Below are 23,106 nucleotides of genomic sequence, written 5' to 3' on the forward strand. Positions count from 1 at the left end.
TAATAATACAGCCAACCAGCAACTTAGAGTTGAGTTAGTTAAGTTAAAAAGAATGGTGGTCCAGAATGCTTAACCCCAGGCCTGCCTGCTATTCAGGATCACTTACCAGAAGCCTACCCTGAGTATATTGATGAGCAAAATCCTTTTCCCCTCAACTCCAAGATGCCTGCGTTTCCAACTTTTAGTGGAAAAGATGGCAATGTATCCTCTAGATATCACATCTTCAAGTTCTCCAACAATTGTGTGGCATTGAAGACAATCCTAATTATAAGTTAAGATTGTTTAGGAACTTGTTGGTTGGCCTAGCATTTCAGTGGTACTCTCTGTTACCCCCCAATTTTATTGTTAATTGGGGGCAAATGGAGATAGCTTTTCATGACCAGTTCTATAAGGTGGAGCCTGATATGACTATCAATGATCTAGTTGAGGGGAAGCAGTATGAGCATGAGTCCATAGAGGACTTCATGATGAGATTTAGGAGGACAAGGATGAGGTGCCAATTTCCTATCAACCATGCCCAACTTCTATCTATTGCTTAGAAGGCATTGAGGCTACCTTTGAGAAAGAAGTTTTATGATGTACAGTTCAATGAGTTGCAAGAGTTGGTAATTGCTGCCACAAAGTATGAGAATCTATTGATTGAAGAACAACAAGTAAAACACTCATCTAATGTACCTCATTTCTACAAGAATAAAGCTGCAATTCACCAAGTAGAGTTTAAAGGAGCAGAGCCAAAAGAAAATGATGGTCATGAAGGAGAGGGAATTGAAATGTGTGTAATAGAGATGACTACTCCCTTTAAACCTTTAATAGTAAAGGGGTTAGTCCAGCCAGTTAAGGATCAGAAAATGATGATGAATGAAGGTGGATTTGTCCCCATGAAGCCCCATAAATACCAGAGTTATTCTTTTCATTTAACTAAAGCCTCGGATATCTATGAAGATTTGGTGCGGGCAAGAGTGATTTGTGCCCGATAGCACTAAAAATATACCTAAGCCCGAAGAATTAAGAGGAAAGAAGTATTGTAAGCTGCATTATGCCTTCAACCATTCCATAACCAATTGTGTCTAGTTCAGGGACTGGATACAAGACCTCATAGTCAAGGGAAAGTTGCTCTTGGAGAAACCCCAGGCCAATATGATGATTGACATAGATCCATTCCTAGAGGCCCCAATAAACATGATCAACCTGACTTGGGCTGAGAATGTGAAGGGAAAAGCTATTTGGGAAGTGAAAGCAGAAAGAAGGCAAGTAGACAGACTTACAAAATGAGCTATCAAGTTGCCCGGAGACCCAAAGTAGCTACAGTTAAATAGCTGGTGTTGTGTAGCAAGTGCCAATGTGAATGTAAGCTAAAAGTGTCAGCATCATGAGTTGTTATTGATTAAGAGTAAATTAGAAGAATACAGAAAGAAGGGCAAGAAGCCCGCAGATGCATCATGTGGGTAGCTAAGAAAGAAACCTCCAAAAATGTTTTACAAAGATTATGAGGAAATTCTGAACCAAAAGGGTTGCCCGAGGTATTCAGAAACTATGAAGCCTCAGAAGAAGTGGAGGATATATAGGCCAAAATGCCGAAATTGATGGATGTAAGGCATCCCCAACCAAGTTATAATGATGTCAGAATGAAATGAAGAACAAAGAACCCAGTATCCCCAGTCACTAAGAAAGATTATGCCCGACTCGGGTGAAAATGGTATGTAGTGGGGAATGATTGAAAACCAGTAAAGGAAATGAGAGCTTTTATGATCAGGAGGGTCCAGAGGCAACACAAAGCCCATATGAAATCACTAAAAGTCCCTGTTACATCAGAAACCTCTGAAAACGTGAAGTTTGAAAAAGTGCCTTATAGAGGAAGAAATCAACTTCAATGGAGAAGCAAAAAAGAAGTAAAAAGAGCCAATAGAAAGACTGAAAGAGAGGGATATCATGTTCTACAAAACCCTCATCCTGGAAAGTACAGAATCTTAATGAGAGCTCAGTAAGATATGATAATGATGCCAACCCCAAGATATAGTCCATAACCAATATGTTTTGGGACTATTTCACCTGAGAGAATAATACCTTCACCTTTGTTGTTTGAAACCCTTTGTGAGATTCCAGGGTAAGTGCCAAACTTCGGTATAACTAGGGAGGAAGAAATGCTTGAACTAATGTTGCCAAAAGAAGCACATTCCTGGTTAGAAACAGACCATATTAGAGGAAAGAATGAGGATATACCTAGACCTAGCAACTTCCACGTAAACATGACATATGTACTATCTGCTATGTTTTGTGTCGAGCCTGATCAACCTGCCACAATGGAAGGTGATTACTTGGCCACAGAACCTATGATGGCACATGTTAGCGTTGAAGAAGCAAAAAAAGAAAAATCCAGCTAGACAGGTTTGCCTGCACTCTCAAGGAGGAAGCCCGAGAAAGTGTATTCTGACATAATGGTCTTCAATCGCCCGAATATGTCCCTAGCTAACCATCTCAAGCCCATATACGTAACTGCTCAACTGGAGGGAGTACTCTTCAAGATGGTTCTGATTGATGGAAGAGTTGCAATCAATGTAATACCACTGAAACAAATGAAGAAGTTAGGAAGAAGTGAGGAAGATTTTATTCCTACTGACTTGACAGTTTCTAGCTTCTCTAGAGCCATTAATAGAACCCATGGGATACTGCCCCTTAGAAGTTTACTTGGGATCCAAGCAAATCATGCTAGCTTTCTTTGTGGTGGATAGTAATTCCACTTATGGAGCTTTACTTGGCAGGGATTGGATTCACCAAAGTCTGTCTGTGCCATCTACACTATATCAATAGATTACAGTTTACCATGAAGCTAAGACCAAAGAACCAGGGTTTTGGGAGATAGTAGAGACCGAATCACGACCATTTCTCCCTACAGCCAATGTTGCAGAAGCCAGCTTTTATATCCTAATGTTACGATTCTGCAGTACCTAGGAGTTGATAAGAACAGCTGCCCGACTAAGGTGACGACCTAAAAGCTCTTGGAACAAGGATTGTTTCTCACTAGGGAATAAAGGGATAGACCCCATGTCGTCCCAGCTCCCCAACACCAATAATGTCAGAACAAAGAAGAAATGACCAAGTAATTGCAGTCAAGTCCTTAATTAAAAGACTGTTGGTGTCTGGGAGAAAGGAAGCAAGAAAGGGAGAACTCAACCTTAAGTAACTAGAATGCAGGAGAAGAATAGTTTTTTGAGAAAGAGATAGAGGCAGCCATACACATGGCTGAGTGTATATATGACTTGGATTGGCCCGATGACATGCACAAGGGCCCAGAGTCAATTGAATTTTTGTGTACAAAACCTGACAAGCCAACACCAGAGGTACAAGACCCATTAGAAACCACTAATTTAGGAACTAAGGAGGATCCAAGGCCTATACAGATCAGTGGCCTGTTGGAAGCACAAGATAAGGCAAAGATAGTTAGCCTTCTACACGAGTTTACAGATTGTTTTGCTTGGCATTACACTGAAATGCCAGGTTTAGATTCAACCTTAGTAGAACACAGGATGCCTATTAAGGAGAGATATAAACCTATAAAGAAAGCATCATGAAGAATGTCAAAAAAAAGATAGAAGAAAAAGTTAAAAAGAAGATTGAAAGGCTAGTAAAGGTTGGATTTATGTGACCTGCCAAGTATGTTGAGTGGTTGGCCAACATTGTACCTGTATTAAAAGTTATAACTAATGCAGTTCGATGTTGTGTTCACTATAGAAACATTAATGGAGCCACGCCTAAATATCAATACCCCATGCCCATGACTGACCTATCCATAGATGCAGTTGCAAAACATAAAGTTCTATCTTTCATGGATGGGAATGTTGGTTATATTCAAATAAAAATGGCTAAAGAAGATATAAATAAAACAGTTTTTAGATGCCCAGGACATGTCGGAGCAAATGAATACTTGGTAATGCCATTCGGACTTAAAAATGCTTGTGCAACTTATCAAAGAGCAATGAATGCCATTTTTCATGACTTGATTGGCCATAGCATAGAAGTATACATTCATGACATCGTGGTGAAGTCTAAAACTGAAGAACAGCACCTAGTAAACCTTAGACAATCTTTAACAAGAATGAGGACCCATAAGTTGAAAATGAATCCTAAGAAATGTGCTTTTAGGGTAAGATCGGGCAATTTTTTGGGGTTCCTTGTTCATCAAAGAAGGGTGGAGGTCGACAAAAACAAAGCTCGGGCAATAATGGAATCACCTCCTCCTACCAATAAAGTACAACTACAAAGATTGCTAGGAAAAATCAACTTCCTGATGAGATTTATTGCTAATTTGGTGGGCAAGATTCATCTGCTGACTCCTCTGTTAAGATTAAAAGACAAAAAAAAGTTCAAGTGGGGCCAACAACACCAAGAGGCCTTTGACAGAATAAAGGCTTACTTAGCTTTTCCACCAGTGCTCATGCCACCTCATAGAGGGAAACCTTTAAAGCTTTATGTTTCTGCCTCGAGAAGTCAATAGGAAGCTTGTTGGCTCAAAGCAATGAAGGTGGGAAAGAACATGCAATATATTACCTCAGTTGAATCCTTACTGAGGTAGAAATAAGATATACCCCAGTGGAAAAGTTGTGCTTGGATCTGTTCACTGCTTGTAAACTAAGGCATTATATGTTGCCTTGCCACATCCACATTATTGCCAAGGCATATGTAATCAAGTACATGTTGTCAAAACCAATGCTAGTTGGGAGAATTGGAAAATAGATTATAACACTGTTAGAGTTCAATTTTCAATATGTGCCTCAAAGAGCAATGAAGGGACAAGCAATTGCAGATTTCTTGACCGAGCACCAAGAACCACGAAATGAACTAGTCAACGTCCCAAGGATTCTAGAGGTGGCCAATCTTTGGATCCCACCAAGCAGAGCTCTTTCAGGCAAAGAAGAATGGATTCAACAAGAGATAAAAAGGATAACCAGCCTCTGGATCACTCCTTGGAGGTTGTATTTTGATAGATCTTGTACTCAAAACGCTGTTGGAGCTGGGATCGTCATTATTGATCCCAAGGGTGTTCACCACTATTATTCCTTCTTCCTGAATTACCAAGATACTACCAACAATCAGGCAGAGTATGAGGCATTGATAATTGTCCTGGAAATCTTGATAGAGTTGGGGGCAACTAAAGTTGAAGTATTTGATGATTCAGAATTGGTGATCAATCAGTTGAATGAAGAATACAAATGCAGACACATCACTCTGGCTGGTTACTATTTCGCATCAACATAGCTATTAAGCTTTTGGGGCACTGAAATATCAATCAACCATATCCCCAGAGAATCAAATTCCATTGCCAATTAGATGGCATAAATAACTTCTGGAGCATAGAGTCAAGAAAGAGAGTTTAAAGTAGATATGGAAGTTCAAAGGAGAAATCTCCCCTCTATCTTTGAAAAAGGATTTAGCCTAGATGTGATGACTAAAGAAATAGAGATAGAAGACTGGGGAACACCTATTATTCAATACTTGAAAGATCATTTTTTCCCCATAAGTAAGAAGAATAGACAATAAGAAACTAAGCATGTCATGTTAGATAAGTCTATGCTAAGAAAAACTCCATATAGACTATTGTTAAATTGCCCAGGCCAAGAATAATAAGAGTGATGGCCGAAGTACATGAAGGAATCTGTGGAGCACATCAAGCTGGAACTAAGATGAGGTGGCTGCTAAGAAGATATGGCTACTTTTGGCCCGACATGGAGAATGACTGCAAGGCCTATGCCTGAGGGTGTGAAGAGTGTCAAAGACATGGACCTCTTCAACACGTGCCCTTAGTAACCTTGAACCCTGTGGTCAAGCTTTAGCCATTCAGAAGATGGGCCATGGACTTTATCGGGCAAATTTACCCAACTTCTAGCTAGGGACACACATTCATAATTGTGGCAACAAATTACTTTACCAAGTGGGTAGAGGCTTCAGCTGTAAAGACTATCACTTCAACTGCTGTCAAAAAGTTCATTGAAACCAATATCTTACACAAGTATAGGGTGCCCGAGACAATTGTTACAAACCGCGAGACAATTGTTACAAACCGCGAGCCATCTTTTATTTCAAAAGAAGTAGAGGAATTTACAAGTAAGTTCAAGATAAAGATGATCCAATCTAGTCTTTACTACCCCCAATCAAATGGTTAAGCAAAAGCTAGCAACAAGATCTTGGTGAGTATTATTAAAAGAATGGTGGCAGGTAGTCTAGAGAAATAGCATGAGAAGTTGGGAGACACTCTATGGGCTTATAAAACCTCCAAGAGGCTAGGAACTGGAACTACTCCTTATGCCCTCACCTTCAGGCAAGATGATGTGCTTCTTATTCAAAACTAATATGATCTGCATAGTAAAGAATATATTCAAGGTATGTGTCAAGGAGTCGAAGATCTAGATGTAGCACGAATTAAAGCTTTAAACAAGATTCAAGAAGGGAAGAGAGTCGTTGCCTGAGCTTATAATAAAAGGGTAAAGTTAAAAGCTTTCCAAGAAGGGGAATTAGTATGCAAAGTGATTCTGCCCTTAGGAGCTCAAGTTAAAGGCTTTGGGAAATAGAGTCCCATTTAGGAAAGCCCCTGCACTATCAACCAGGTACTGGATAATGGAGGATATTACTTGGCAGATTTAGAAGGAAACTTGCAAAGACATCTAATCAATGCTAAGTTTTTAAAACAATATCATCCAACTTTATGGGATGTAAGAGATTGTTAGATCGAATAGAGTTAAGCAGATCAAGAAAAAATGAAGTTAGTTTATAAAGGAAAATGAGACAAGTAAAAGTGAAGAACGAATTTATTTAATTCCATAAGAAGAGAGGTTACAATGACCCTAGCCTAACAAATTTACATCTTTACCCAAAGTGATTGTTCTGGAATAATAAGTTTGCATAATTGAAAAGATTTAGGTAGGCTCGGCTAAAACAGTATTACTATTGGTAAGTTGAGACTCAACATCCTCTAGCTCTAGGTTCTTCTTCTTCACTTCTTCAATTTGCTGAGAAGAGTCGCTTGTTCAGCCTTCAGCACAGCCAGTTGCTCCTCTAATTTCTGGATTTTAGAAGCCACCACCTTGATCCTATATTCTGTGACTGAACCTTCATCCATCAATTGTTGAATATGAAACGAAGTCCTGGATTGTTTCTCTTTAAAGCACCTCACTCGATTGGCTTGCGTATCAACCCGCTAATGCTGATCCATCAGTGTTCGCAAGTTCTCAAAATAAGAGAGGAATGACTCATACTGAACCTTTGATAATTGATCAGCCTTGTGCAATTCAATAATGGCCTTCTTTACATCGTAGAGAGCCTTGAGACTAAAGGAAGCTGAAAAATCCTTCCTAGCCCACTCTTGGAAGATCCAACATTAATCCTAAAAGCCTTGAGGCTCGGAGAGATGCTTTGAATACCTTAGCCTTGTATTATGTTGCCTAAACTCTTTAAAAAGTTCGAGCAATGATGTTGTTACAGAGATGGGTACAAGGGGCGAATGCACCTTTCCAGCTCCTTCAGAGGTTGCAACGGTGGAAGCAGTCTTAGCAGGAGGAGAAGCCCGAGGAGTAGAGGCAGTAGTCTTGGCTTTCTTCTAAGGTCGAGGGATAGGAATCCCCGTAACCCTAGAAGCCAAATGAAGAATGGGAAGATCTGCCATGCACACTAGAGGTGGAGGAAACTAGCCTGAGCCCTCGCCAAGACCCTGTTGCAAACAAAGGGAAGGTAGATTAGGAAGATAGTCTACAATAAAAATAAAAAATAAAAAATAAAAAAGCTACAAAAAAGGAGTTGGTATACCTAAATTAAGCTTGGAGCCTTGGAAGGTAGAGGATGAGTTGTTTCCTATGATGGTTGATAGGGATCATTCTCACTTACTGGAAATGAGGAATGATGCCCGACCCTTCACCAGAGGCCTATAAACAACAAGAGAAAAGACAAGTGTTAGTAAGTTAGTTTGTACAAAATAGAAAATAGAAGTCTAAGTGCTCGTATACCTAAGGTAAGACTTGAGAGGATAGGTGAGGCGCTTCTGTTGCCACATCAGTCTCGGAAGCCCAAGGGCTAGTTACCTCTGAGACCACTGGGCTCTCAAGGACTATTGGTTCTCGAAATGAAATGGTTGGTGGTTGATTGGTCTCCTGTACTGAGGAGGACTGAAAAGAACAAAGTATAAGTACAAATAGAGAGAACTTTAAGCACAAAAGGGTCAAGCTGAGAGGCTCACCGAGTTACTGTTGTCCTTCACAAAGTGTAGCATATCCCCAGTTGAAGGATTGAACTGGGAAGTTGGAGTCACCACTAGTGAAGGAGGAGGAGTCGAGGGGATAAGAGCATAGCTTTGCCCGATTGTAGGCACAGGTTCCCCAACTTTGGCCTATAGAAGAATAAAGGTCGATCATTAATTTCAAAAGTGATAAAATTGCAAGCTTAAAGCCAAGAATAAGAAAAAACATACCTTTGAAGGTTTAACCCGAGAATAAGAAGCATGTACTATTCGGGCTGGAGAAGAAGAGGCTTCAGGGTGAAAGATCCCTTCTTTCCTTGTGTCCTGTTTCAAGCAATCGGTTACAAAATTAATGCAAAAGGAAAGAAAGGGTAAAACTTCGAAGGGGTTACTTGAGATACAGGTCATACTTTCAACTCTTCAAGGATGGTATCAAAAAGATCATTGTTCTTCTGGTACATCTCCGCACCAAACGGTTCCTCCTTGAAACAAAAGTAGGTTTCTTGGTTGCTAAAGGCCCTAGTTACAAGGAAGAAGAAGTTATTAGTTCATGGAGTGAAGATTGCAATTAAGAAAATAATAAAATGGAGTTAACTTACTGGATGACTTCTGCTTCTTTCTGCCCACTTCAACTGGATGAGCAGTGGAAGACTTGGAAGATTTGGATGCTCTGGAAGTTTGGGCTCTGGTCCTCTTCTTCGTAGGGGTTGCCCGCGGACCTGGTGTAGACAAGAGAGGCTGAGATTAATCCTCGGGCTCAGACTCAAAGGATTCCACCACTGTTGCTCTTGTCTGCCGTGTTGCCTGAGTTTCTGCTACAGGCTTAGCTTCATCCTCAAAATCTCCAAACAGCTCTGAAAGGTTTGCTACATGGCTAGATCCAGCACCTTGCCTCACAGCCTCTTGAACAACTGAGGCATTTGCTGCTTCTTCATCCAGCCCGACGTCCATTTCTTCAGTGATGCCTTAGGTTGCAAAGATCAAGTTAATCAAATAAATGTTAAGAGAAGATAAATTATGGAATGTTATAAAATATAGGATAAAGTAATGGAAGGTACTTATTAGAAGAAGCTGGTTATTTTGGTAAACTATATCCTTCCAGTTTTTAAGTTCATCGGGCTTGGGATAGAACTTGATGGTTAGCTGCCCGAATAAGCGGTCGTGAGACTCCTTGATATCTCTTATGTACCTCTTGGTCCATTTGGCTTCCCACCAAGTGGAAAAGAAGTAAGTACACTCGAAGTTTAGTGCCACGGGTTTGTGGACGATTTTGCTCATCACTTCTAAGCTACGTTGAGCTGCCTGAAATGTAACTTCTGAAATAGAACAGAGACGGTAAGAGGTGCCGCAATTCACAGAGTCAAAAAAGGGGACTGGAATGGTTGCCTGCTGCAGAAGTTTAGGTGGTAAACCTCTAGCTCGCGTTGATAACAGTGGCTCCTCACCCCCCCCAGGCCAGGTCTCTCGGCTGAATGCAATTATGAACCTCTCTTTACAGAAGGCACCGGCATCATCCCTGAATGCACTCTGGAAGATGTGGTGTAAAAACCAAGGGTATCTTCTTAGTATTGAAGCTCCTCACTCTAAGTCTGCCCGAGTGCAGCAAGTTCTGAAGAAGAACATGCAGGAGAATGTAGAATGGTTGGTGGGAGAAGCCTTGGCCAAGATTTAGGCAGGAGCAACACCCTCAGGGAACTCCAGATTTGGTGCCCGAAGCTCAAGGAAATACCATTGCAACCACAATTGGACCATCCAAGTTGGCCCATTAAGGTTGGTCTGGAAGGGTTCACCCTTAGTCATCTCAAAGAGAAGGTGATAAAGATGAGCGAATCAAAGTGATGGAAAGCTTCCACAAAAGGGATTCACTCGACCTTTACTCCTTTGGATTTGTTGGGGAAGACTTGTTTGTTAAGCCAGTACAAAAGAAAGTACATATGCTCTTGATCTCTGTTGGCATTACAAGAGGATAAACCAAAGTTCTTCTTAACAAACGGGATAAAGCACGTGAAAAAAGTCTCGTAGCTCTTAAAAATGAAAGACTTGTACTTCAGCCAAGTCATGAGATCAGAAGTGTCCAAGCTCTCAGCAGTCAGGCGAGAAGAGGGAGACCAGTCGTGGGTAACATCCACAACTCTGCCCGAGGGCCTTAACCCGAAAACTTGAGCCATGTCAAGGATGGTTAGAGACATGGTACCTATCTTGAAATTAAAGGTGTTGGTCCCTGAATTCCAGAAAAGAAGAGTTGTGGTTAGTAGCTCGGGCTTGGCAATCACGGTGGTCTTGGAAAGCATTATCAGCTCGTATATGTCGTTATTCATCCACTTCTTCTTGAAGATGGGCTCGAGCTCATTTATCCACTGCGTCCAACAATAGTCTTTCATCAAAGGGAAGCCTCTTCGATAGTTACACCACTTGGAGGCCAAAATACCAGCCTCGACCGAATATGGGTTGGGAGTGAACCAATTGACCTTGGGCATATTGTTCTCTACTGTAATTGGGGCCTGAAAGTCCATGCAGATCCTAGGGAGTGCAGTACTCCCTCTTCGAAGAAAAGTGAAGTTTGCAGGCCAGCTCGAGGGTGATGAAGGTCGTTGAGCAAACAACGCATAGTGGCAATGCCCTCGCCAGATTCACAGGAAGATTGGGCAACTTTAGGTTTCATTGGATGATTTTGAAAAGAAAATGAGAAGAAAATTGGGACTAAGGAGCAAGAACTGAGAGAACAAGAGAGTTTTGGGAAATTTGGAAATTTTGAAGACTCTGGAAATTCGAAGGATTAGGATTGCTAAGGTATTTTGGCCGAGAGTTTCAAGTGGAGGTTATATAGTAGATAGTTAGTTAACGTTTAAAATCATGGGTTAGTGCAAAGGTTTAGTTAACAAGCGGCTTTTTTGAATGGCGCAAATCCCGAGTGAAAGTATGCGACGGCTGTTTAATCATCATTAACGCCTCAATTTGTAGACTCAACAATGATTAAAGGGGGCACTGTTTGGGTTAGTATTTGAATAATACGCTAGATTGAAAGAAAACCCAAAGATGTCAAAACAAGGAGAATCTACCCGAAGCCCAGCATCAAGCCCAGAAGCAAACTGAAGCCTTCTCAGCCAAAACATAAGCCACGTGTTTATGATGGAAGTGACAAGTGATGGAGACCAACCTACTATCAGCCAAAAAACACTTTCTAGTGGCACTACAAGTAAAAAGCTGATGACTCGCTACCTTACCAAATTGTAAAAGCACTAGAGTTCCGCCATCACCTTAACAATCCTATGTAATTTTACTAACTACTTATGAATTACACATGCAACTTTAACGGTTAGGTTTTTCTAATGCATATTTTCCTCCTGGTATTCAAGTAAGAACGTATATCTAACATTCAATCCGTCTGTGATACTCAAATCAAATGTAAACATGCAAGACTCATTAAATTTTGTCAAAACCCTTTGAAAAACCATGCAACACAACACCTAAGAGTGTGATATTCGCCTTAAATGAAATTACAATTATCAATCATAAGAAGCCATAGTCACTCCTTCGGCAAAATTGCGACCGAATTGCATCCAATTACTTATCTAAACATCCTAATGGTGATCAAGCACTAAGAAATAAAGATAGTTTAAACACAATGATTAATAATTCAAAATATGCATGCATAATATCATAAGCAATTAAATAAAGACTACCTATTCATGCTAAGGCTCATGGCCTCACCCTAGCAAAAGAAATTAGTTATGCACAACCATACAACAAAATATTATTGAAAACATAGATAAAAAAACACCTAGTAAATAAACTTCAATCGGCAAAAGCTCTCTAAGTCGAATTCTCCAAAGTAGTACGTAGAGAACCCTAATGGCTAAATAGCCTTATTTATACTAATACAAAATAAAATTCTTTCAAGAAAAAATCTTCTAAAAAGTAGAAAACAAATAACTTAAGAGAAACTAGGAAACTTAATCCTAATCAAATATGGAAAATCTGCTCAACCACAAATCAGTCACGTTTCTGGACCTTCAAGGTTCCAAAACAGGCCCAAAATGACTTGAAGTAAAGATTATGACATCCTCTCCAAGTTCCAAGAAGAGCCCAAGACCAAAAACCATCATCTTCCAGCCCAAAAGTTGCAAAGAAACCCAAAAACGTCATTTTGATAGTACTGAGCACTGTTCCTTTATTTCATCGCCATAAATTATCCACTTGGTAGAAAATTTTGAAACTTTAATACAAACAAGTTGAAAGACTAACGAACAACCTCCAATTAGAATCACTCCAAAATTCATCCGTTTGATTACTTTTTGCTTAAGAAGAACTCGAATGTGCTACATTGAGAATATAAATCAAAGTATCAAAATCTCACCAAAATAATTACTAACATATACTAAGAATAGGGTACAATATATAATATGAAATCGACACATCAACAGTCCACCTTATGGGAACCGGAAAGATTCACAGAGACATTTCGGCCTTTAACATTGAGTTGAGTAGAAATGTCTGCAAAATTTATCAAGGCTTAACGTTGAAGCTTGTTAGAGGGTTAAGAGAGCTTAGAAAGAGTTCATGATTCTCTTTTTTAAATAATTAATAGTACGTACCAAACAGGTTTTTATTTTCACAAATTGTTGGCGATATAGTCTATGAGAACAAATCTTTAAAATGACATGTTCTTGTTTTAATTCTCAGAGAATGTTATAGAGAAATTATTTCAGAAAACATCGAAGACGGTCCCAATTATTACTTATTTTCAATTTTTCTTGGTGTATTCAATTGTGATTTTGATGGACTTTAAAAGAGTTGATATTTTAAATGGTATTTAATCAAGATTTTTAATTAGCGAGTCCATGAAAATATAAGAGTATGCAATCAAGATTCTATTTATGATTTGCCACTTAGTACTATGGTCTAACGGTATTCCTATGCACTTGTAAGTAAGAAGTCTTAAGTTTGATTGTCGCTAAAGGAGAATTTAAACCACATTATTACTAGCCTATTATGAGGAAGAAACATAACCATTCCTTTCCGCCATCATGAAATGATGACATTTTGTTTCTCATTTTAGTTTCTATTTCACTTTTATTAATTTTTAGGACAGCACTACACGAAATTATAATGAATTTTAAGTCCTTGTTTGCCGAGGAACATAAAATAACTTAATCAAACCAGCGTCCTACTCGATACACAACCATTTGGTTAAAAAGTCAAATTAACGCTCAACTTTCACACACACACACACAAAGACTTAAACACAAATATTGTCTGTTGGCAGCCTTCAACAGTGGCAAGCCTATTCTCTCTTTCTCTCAAGCTATCTCATGGCATTGAGACCAAAAGCAACACTCAAGATAAATACATGTTAAGCCAGTCTAGACTCTATCCGAGTTTTGACACCAACATAGATGATCTTAGTTAAGTACTATATAAGATGACAAGTGGGAGGCGCTTTTTACTTCTAAAGAATTTTTTACATAGGCTTGCTCATCTGTCTTTGTTAACGTTGTATTATGTCATTATGTTTATTGCAGTTGTTTGCTAGATCACTTGAATAAAATACAACAAAAAATACAGTATTTTTATTGAAGATTTGTATGTAAAATTTCAATCAAGCAACAAGAATATAGATGAGAGAGAGAGAGAGAGAGAGAGAGAGAGAGAGAGAGAGAGAGAGAGAGAGAGAGAGAGAGGAGGGAGACTTGATCCCCATGTACATGTGCAAGAATCCACAAACTCTCGTTGGTTTTCTGTGCAAAAGAAATTCCTCTATTTACAATTAATGGTTGGTTTTGGTAGATTAGGAGATGATAAATTAGGAGACCACAATCTCTTAAGCATTGCAATGATATATAACGCTTAGTGGTACGAGTCTTACAAAAGATCTAATTATTGGTAAAGTTCATTAAATCTCTTATGCAAAATCTAACTGACGATTTTCTAGATTACTCAATAGTGCATACCATGGAAGAAAATTTGATAAATAGAAGCATGTCTTGGTTCACTTCTCCTTGCATAATGTTGCCAAATCTACAAACCAAAAGCCTAAAAAGTCAAGTGAAGCTTGGAGAGGAGAAGCTTTTGCGGTCCTTGTGTTCTTATTTCAGCTTTTCACTTTAAGTTATATGCTCTTTAATCTTTCCCCTTTAATCATGGACAGAGAGATCTTGCTTTACTATGCACAAAAGGGCAAATACCGAATGAAAAATGTAAAGACCATCTACATGGTAAAGTTAATTGGAAGAGGACGAAGGCTATGGGAAAAAAATTTGAATTTAACACTTTTATTTTCTACTTACGACTCTTTCTTGAGTTTTGAGCTAAAACTAAAGGTCGAAGAAGGACAGAGATCCTCATCGAATCTCACTGTCCGTAGCTCAAAGACCAGACAATCTGCACCACTCAAACTGAATGCGACGGTCCCAGTTTAGGACTAAAAACGAGAAGTAGCTTATAAGAAGAAAATGAATGTGCAGAAATCAGTTTCCATAACTTTCTTTTGACTGATTTGTGAGTGGTTTCCATAGTCTTCTAGATCTAGAGTTTTTTTTGGTTGTAAAAAAAAAGAAAAAATTAAAAAAATTAAAAAAGATTGAATGACATCAAATTTCAACACTGTCACATGCACGGACCAGTTCCTACCAGTGGAATAATGGACATGTAAAAAAGCAAAAACCTCAAATGAAATGTGGGAAAATAACTTGGACTGATCTTAATCTCATTTTTCGGGATCCATTTCTTTGTGTCCTGTCCTTGTCACATTCCAATCTTCTATTGCTGGTAACTTGTATGTATTCCAATTTGGGAATATTGGGTAGCTTCATTCACACTTTTAGTTTCTTCTTCTACGCTCATTTTCTTTTCTTTTATTTCAATGAATTTGGATTGTATCGGGATTTTACTGTCCGGAGTTTAAAGACAAAAATTTACTTTGACTCGATTATGTTAGTTTGAAGGTTAAATCAAACGCATCTCAATTGTGACGTTACACTAATCTAATGTGTAGCATAAAGTCTAAAGTGAACCCCAGGTGTAATTTGATACCTAAATTGAACTCGATCTGTAATTTAGGCGTAAATTGAACTCAGTATGTAATTTGAGACCTAAATTAAACAACAATGGACAATATTCCCGCTTATACAAGATATAAACCAACCAGAATAAGGCAAACGCACCTTTATCTTTCTTTAATGGTTTACATAATAATTGGAAATGTATACTTTGGGCTAGATTATATAAAGAAAAGAACAAAGGTTAAGTCAATGTTAAGGAACCCTAAGTCCGAATAAAACCAAAACAAAGCAAGAAAATCCCCTAATCCTAAAACCTAATCATACAGCAGGCGCCTAAAGCCATAAGCCCAGCTCCAATCAGAGCGGCCCGCTGACGTAAGCCAGGAGAACTTTTCGGGGCCCACACACATCGTAGGGATCCGTGATAAAGAAAGAAGTCGCCTTGTGGGACCCCCCCCTACAATGATGTGACCCCCTTTAACATCATAGCCTCATACCCACACACGCTTCGCTCCATCTCAGCCGTCCGATCAAACAACCCTCTCTCTCTCCCTCTCTCTCTCTAGCTCAGGCTGAGAGAGTCAGTAAAAGCCCAGTGACAGTGTGAGAGTCAGCAGATTTGTCTCTGTCCTCTCTCTCTCCCCCCTCTGAATCCTCGCCTCCGGTGGAACCAAGGCGCACCATTTCCCGCGCACACGGATTCCACGAACAGCCGTATTGAACGGACCGCAACAGCGGCGGCGCTCGCGGCTTTTTTCTGGCGGTAAAGTTCTTTTCTTTGCTTATAATCTACGTCGCTTCGCGGTTTATTTACTCTTGGTTGTTAAGTTTCGGATCTGTATCGGAAACGCCGCGTTTCGGCAAATGCGTTTCGTTGCTAAAAGAACTTGTGCTTTCTTGAGTTCCCAGAAAGTTCGTCGCGAAATTTATTAAGCGCATTTGGAATTCTTTTGTGTATTTTGCGCTCTGGTTGGTTGCTGAGAAAGTGGATAAAATAAAAGGCTTATTTTGTGCTCTGTTTGGTTGCCGAGAAAGTGGAAGGAAGACAAAAGACGATGAATTGTTTTAGCTTGGAATGTCGCTGCTGCGAACGTAAAAAACTTTATCTTGATTCTTGCGCGTTTTGCATTTTCCTTCGTTTTCTTTGCAACCAAACAGAAAATAAAAGCTTCAAGTTTTTTCTTTTTCTGCTGTTTGGTTGCAATTTGTGTTATGCTTTTTAAGATCTATGAGTTTCTTGCTGTCAATGTGGCATTCATGTGCTTTGATCTTGCATTTAATCTTCGAAATTCCATATTTGTAAGATGAAATAATAGTTTCATAGAAATAGTTATATTTCCTTTTAGACAGATCTCTTATTTTGTTCTTAATCTGTGACAAAATTGGAATGTGATAATCGTTTTTCGCTGTTAAACTGCCATCTGAATTTGATTCTTAGAACAAAATGCTCGTAATACTGTAGTCTCTTAACTGTATTTTAGATCCCTGATTTGGTACCTGTGCTTAGGATTTGATTAGAGGAAATGTATCTCACATCAATGTGATTATTTGCATATTTTTTTTTTTTTCAGAATTTAAGGTTGGATTAGAGAGAGAGAGAGAGCAAATTTTCGCAATGATTTCCTCAGTAATATGTGAAAGTGAAGCTCGAAAGCTACAATGCAATCGGATGTATGTCTAAGTAGTCACTTTGTAGAAATAGAATCTGCTGTTGGATATGGGATTCAGTTTAGAGCAACGAAATACTTCAAAAGAGCAGAACAAATTCAGCATAGAGGACAATGTTGTACAGCCCCAAACGAGTCGAAGAACAAGGCATATAGAGAAGGCGAAAGTGAGAACTGGAGCTGGTTTGAAGCAGAATGATCTGCATCAGAAAGCAAGACAAGATGCAGGTGATGGTGCTTCAGGCCAAGATAAATTTTCGGGATATCAATATAGAGAGAGTATGGAGGGGAATAATGCAGGTAAAGTTGATGAGCTTGTCAAGCACATGTCAAACTTGCCCGGTTATCTTCAGCGCCCTGAGAGAGGAGAAAAGATCCAAGAAAAGGTTTTGAATGTTGGAGTTCTGGATTGGGGTCGACTAGAGAAATGGAAGCACAAGCAGAAGCCTTTTCCCATAAAAGGTAGCGGTAGTTCATCCTCGGAAAGGATTACTGGAAAGTCTACATCATCTGTTGTAGTTCGCAATGGGACAAATGCTGAAGAACTCTCTTTAGGTTGTTCTAGTCTCAAGTCGTCTCAAAAGGATGGCCTTTCGCAGGGTGTCAAACCATCTGTGCATAAAGATGTGCGCTTCCAAGACTCTAAAACTGCTTCGAAGAATGCCGTTTATGGGCAGAAAAAGATATCCTTTCCCTATCGGTCCCTTGGAAGAAATCACTCAGATATGATGCTCGATAAGGGGAAGGCAAAAGATTCAGATCAGAAGTTCACATCAGAAACGGGCAATATGGCAGCAAACTTGAAAAGCTATGGAGTCTCCCTCGATCAAAAGCACGAGGTGAGCAATAGGGATGGTCGAGCTAAAAAAACCAAGGACCTGCAAGAATCGGATATCAAGAGGAAGGATATTGATCAAGGAATCATTACGGAAAAGGGAGTTCCTTCATCTAAGCTCAAAAGTTTTGATGTCTCGCTCATTTCAGAGGGAAAGACACTTGCTTGTCATGGTACAACCGAGAAAAGGGTGGAGGAGCTGCACAAATCAGATACCAATCTAGCTCATCAACACTGCCCTTCTGCGGAGAATCCCGTTGTTGTCTCACCACCAAAGGAACTACCCCAAAATGACTTTCCAGAGGTACTCCAGCTTTCAAAACCAAGAGCATCATGGGATGAGTGTATGGCAGAAGCTGATAAAATTAGCTTCTCAGGCAACTTTTCGACCAAAGAGATGGACTTTGCCGAATTCTCTTCTGAAGTTTCACACTCATGCCCACTGCCTTCTGCAGTTGAGACTAATACAGTATCAAACATGTTGCTAAATAGCACAATCAACGGTAACAGTGTGGGGCTTTCCTTTGTTCCATCTCACATGCGTCGATGCTCAACACAAGACCTCCTCTATGATGATAAATTTGTACATAAGAAAAAGTCAGAGAAAATGCTTACCCGTTCAAGCTTTGATACTTCGAGTACATTGGATCAAGAAGATGTTGAGCTGGCAACTAGAAAAGGTAGAAGCCCAACTCCCATTCGCCGGTTTAACTTCAGCTTAGGCCGGCTTGGTAGAAGTCTAAGTTTTAAGGAAATTTCAGATATTCCACAGTTGAGTTCCACATATCTGACGGTCAAATCAGGTCCTGTGAGATCTGGAACTTCCGATTGTCCGGATAATCCAAACAGAGAGAAAGCAAGTACTCATAACAGAGCTAGGTCAAGCCCGTTAAGAAGGCTACTAGACCCAATATTAAAGCACAAGGAGGCAAATCTACACCATTCTGCTGAAGCTGTTAGACCCCCGAAATCAAATTTTAATTCCTTGATCCCCAAGCCAATTAATATCAGTGAGTCATTGGAGAATCTGAAGGCTGAGGCATCATGGGTTAAAGCTTTTTTGCAAATAACAATCAAGAATGGACTTCCTTTGTTTAAGTTTTGGGTTGACAACAACAGAAACTGTTCTGCGGCAACCATGAAGAATTTATCATCTGGGAAGGATGATTTCTGCCAGTATTTTACATTTTACTGTATTAATGAAGTTAAGAGAAAAAGTGGTGGCTGGATGAGTCAAGGAAGTAAAGGCAAAAGTTGTCGCTATGCTTACAACGTTGTTGCTCAAATGAAAGTTTCTAGCTCTGACTTATCTGATGTTAACGGGCAGGACTTGAGCAAGTATATGGTAAGAGAGGCTGTTTTGTTAGATGTTGATCTAACACAAGCAGATCAAGAAACACCTAGCGTCGTACCACATAGGGAGCTTGCTGCTGCTGTGGTCAAGTTACCTAGGAAAGACTTGAGCCATTCTGAACAGCAGAGTGGCGAGGAAGTTATGGAGAAGGGCTGCGCAAAAGGTTCATCCGAGGATTACAGCTGGGAAGATAGTGCTATAGTCATACTTCCAGGTGGAGTCCATAGCTCACCGAACACAGGAGAACCTTCACCATTACTTGACCGTTGGAAATCTGGTGGGTTATGTGATTGTGGAGGCTGGGATGTTGGTTGTAAGCTGCGTGTTCTCTCCAACCAGAACAAATGCTGTCAGATTCCAAAAACATCCTCCGCATGTTACCCTTTTCTAGAGACTTTTGAACTATTTGCGGAGGTATGATTTTTGTTTCAGCAAAGCACTCTGTCCATATCACACAATTGATGGTGGTGTTTTAACCAATTTACATGTTGATTTTGTATTTCATTTCAGGAGGGAGCTCAGCAGAACAGACCAATCTTCAGTTTGACACCAGGGAAGGATAGAAGCTACTCGGTCGAATTCAACACATCACTTTCTTTATTACAAGCATTCTTCATCTGTGTTGTCGTAATCAGCAGTTGCAGACCATCAGATCTTTCAGAAGTTAGTAAAGTGTCAGAGGCGAAAGAATTCCAGGAACCGAATCTGAATCAAAGTAATGGAATCCAGGTGACAGGTCCGGCAAAGTATGCTCCAAATCCACCCATGTCACCTGTTGGGAGGGTCTAGCTTTGTCCGAGGAAATCCTTTTTGCTGTTCGAGTCCAACAATCGATGGTTTCAAACACAGCGGGAAACATCTCGTAGCCAACAAACCATTGTCGTGTGAATCCATGGATGCTCAAGTTTTTTAGGGAAACTTGCATGTTATTACAGAAAACATGTATGAGTTCGGCCGTTGCTCGTTTTGTGCTGCTTTTTTACTGCATTACCATGTGTAAAGGGAAAAAACTCAAAAACCAAACTTCAACATCTTCAAAGAATGATGGTGTAAATATGCCTATGCTAGGGCATTTCAGATACGATAGTACCAATTCTCCATATCGTGACTTCAAGTCATTATGTGTAGAAGGAGAAAATAGACGTGCGGAAATCATTTCCTGCACAAATTTTTTTTAAGTAAAGGTTCTCAAAACCACAAAAATTTAGTTTAACTGAAATTTGAAAATGCAATATAAACCGTGAAGTTGTACATTATACATGTATTTGAGTTTGTACAATTCACAAGTCAAGAACTGAAGCATGGTGAATACAGATAAACCATTTACCATCAATTTTCTCAAACACATTTGTTGCAAACAGTCCCCCCCCCCCCCCCCAACTGCTACCCTTTGTCTTCACCAACTCGACACAAGAAACATACCCGACATCCCCTCTAACGTAAACATTAACATCTTTCAGCTCAATCTCTAGTGGAAATTCGTAGTTTGCCCACACCTAGTCCCAGCTAGTCATAACATCTTCGTAACCATAGATTCCACGAGCACCCGGGTGCACGCAACAGACTTCTTTCCTTTGGGCCCAAAGGGCTTGCATTGCAGCTAAATCCCCAATCCTGAATGCCTCGTAGAATTGTGCATTTGCTGTTCTAACAGAAGTTAGACTGTCCTGCATCAGAAGTTTGAGGCTATCACAAATTTGTGCTGCTTTGGCATCGTCCTCCTCTGCAATGGCAAAGCCTAGATCACGCTCCAAGGTTTGCGCATCCAATACGATGCTTTCGCCACCACTTGAGCTTTCCCTTGAGTCATCGCCTATCACATTACACGGTCTTAGGGACCACAATCAAGAGGCCTGAACAGAGGATACTGCACTGAAAAAAGTAAGAATTAAAAGTATTCAAGATAATGCTACATTGCATTAAACGTCAATGGACTCCATTTATGGATCACGCCCTAACAAAGGTGCTCGAGAAAAGCACATAGTTTGTTGTTGCAGGGCAAAATAAACTTACTGGATTCTTCAGTTCGCAATTTGAGCTGACGATAACCAGGAAAGAACGGAACTTTATGCCCCCTTTCGAAGGTCTTTGCTACAACTAAGTTGTTTTTCCTTGAATAGGGTGAAGAAGGATGATGAAGCATCCCAAAAGTATAAATACAGGAACACAGCAAGCGATTAAGCTCTCCACGAGAAACATTGCCCTAAAACATATAGATCAAAATAAGTCTAAATCAAACCAACTTGAAATCGGCAACGAAATAACAATGTAAGCAAATATGAAGGAAGTCGTCAACAAATTCAAACATATTCCACTCGTTTCTTTCGTAATCTTCAAAAATCCAATCCAAAATATGAGAACACTCAATCATAACATGGAAATTCAGAATCAATGTGAGCTCGTTTCACAGTACAAAGATCAAAACTTGAAATTATATGCAGTCGAAGCAGACGTGAGTTAGGTCAGTTGTCTAGGGCAACGTGCCCGCCACATTGCACTAGAGTTCGAATCTCACTCCCCGTAAATTAGAGTAGTTTGAAGCTAAATAAGCGTCCTTGGATTAATCATCATTCATCATCCACTTTGAAGCTAAATACAATTGAATTTTAGCAAATAGAAACTTAATTAAACATTATGAACTAATATATCTCAAAACGGGGAAACATACAGAGCTAAATACAAACTAAACGACATTGACAATTAAGCACAACTCACATTTAAGCAGAAAAAACCAGATCCATGAAGCGCCATGAAAACAGAAGGATTTCTGCAATCCAAGCACAACCCAGAATTATATATTAGAAATATGAAAAGGGTAAGGATAAGGATTTAGGTTTAGGGCTTGGAGCCTAGAGCTAGGGTTTTGAGCTGTCGGAGCTCCTGCTTTTAGGGTTTTCGCAGAGATGAAGTTCTGCAGGAACTGGAAAATTTAGAGTAGTATGGAGGGCACAACAAAATCGGCCCAATAAGAAGATATAATGGGCCAAGCAAGGAGCCCAAACTTTAGCCTACTTTGGACCTTCCAGAAAAGAGGAACTTTCCAAGAAACTTCCAAGGCCGAATAACATGTTAGCTTCATCGTGTAATGGCTCCAGAACATTCCAAATATTAGTTGATAATTACACAATTAAATAGGAATAAACACGTGAATGTCCACCATTTTCCTTGTCAAGGACAAAATTGCACCATAAAAATAGCATAAGATATATCCATTTGCTTTGTTTTTTGTTATCTTTTTCTAGGAAATTTCAATTGCTCAAACTTACTTCATTGACAGCCAATTTTCTTGTTATTTTAAACTTCTAAGGGATGAACTATGAGGGACGAAGCGTAGTTCTTTATCTTATTTTAGTTTTTTTTAAATTAATATTTTTCCATTTCTATGTATGCAGGGTTATATTTTATTACTTGTTAAAGTCAAACTTAACCTACTTTTGAGGCTACATTTTGTTTGCCCTAGGGTCAAACTTAGCATGATTCTTTTAGTCCGATTTTTTTAGCCCTTTTGTTGGAGATTGATTTTGAATATTTTAGGGCTAAATGTGACCTATAGCTTTTGACTGATAATGCCTAATCCCATATTCTTTTTTTTTTTTAAGGAAAAAAAAGGGACTAGTCGGTGATTTCGCCACGTCAATCCACCCTTCTCATGATCGAAAAGACTTCTAGAGGCATTTTGGCCTCCCACTGACAACCATCGTGCAATTTACCAGCAGCAAAAATCGAATTCAGAACGTGCCATGTGAAATACGAGTCTGGAATTCATCACTAACCACTAGGGCATTCCGTGGTTGTTGCCTAATCCCATATTCCAAGATTTCTGTATAATCGAACTTGTGTATGTATATGTTTTGACCAAGTAACTTAATTGAGTTGCTGAAATTGTACTCTGCCATATGTCAATTATGACATTTTGGTAATTGAAATAGTTTTGTAAAGAGCACCAACCGTACATCCGTTGTCTGGATAGACCATGGTCTTTGAATCAAAAATATAAAAAAGATAGAACATGGTCAAAACTGGAAAAC

General features: G+C 39.5%; 1 protein-coding gene and 1 pseudogene across 1 annotated transcript; one reads left to right on the forward strand and one right to left on the reverse strand.

Annotated features, from left to right (window-relative positions):
* Positions 1–15,831: 15,831 nt before the first annotated feature.
* Positions 15,832–20,117, forward strand: LOC137722262 (uncharacterized). The gene is made up of 3 exons (XM_068461230.1): positions 15,832–15,985; positions 16,794–19,492; positions 19,589–20,117. The coding sequence occupies exons 2-3, from the start codon at positions 16,940–16,942 to the stop codon at positions 19,865–19,867; spliced, it is 2,832 nt and encodes a 943-aa protein (XP_068317331.1). The 5' UTR covers positions 15,832–15,985; positions 16,794–16,939; the 3' UTR covers positions 19,868–20,117.
* Positions 20,118–20,244: 127 nt separating this feature from the next.
* LOC137722061 (F-box protein SKIP8-like) lies at positions 20,245–20,919 on the reverse strand (annotated as a pseudogene).
* Positions 20,920–23,106: the final 2,187 nt, after the last annotated feature.

This window comes from Pyrus communis, chromosome 17, assembly GCF_963583255.1.
Source record: "Pyrus communis chromosome 17, drPyrComm1.1, whole genome shotgun sequence".
NCBI classification, from domain to species: domain Eukaryota; kingdom Viridiplantae; phylum Streptophyta; class Magnoliopsida; order Rosales; family Rosaceae; genus Pyrus; species Pyrus communis.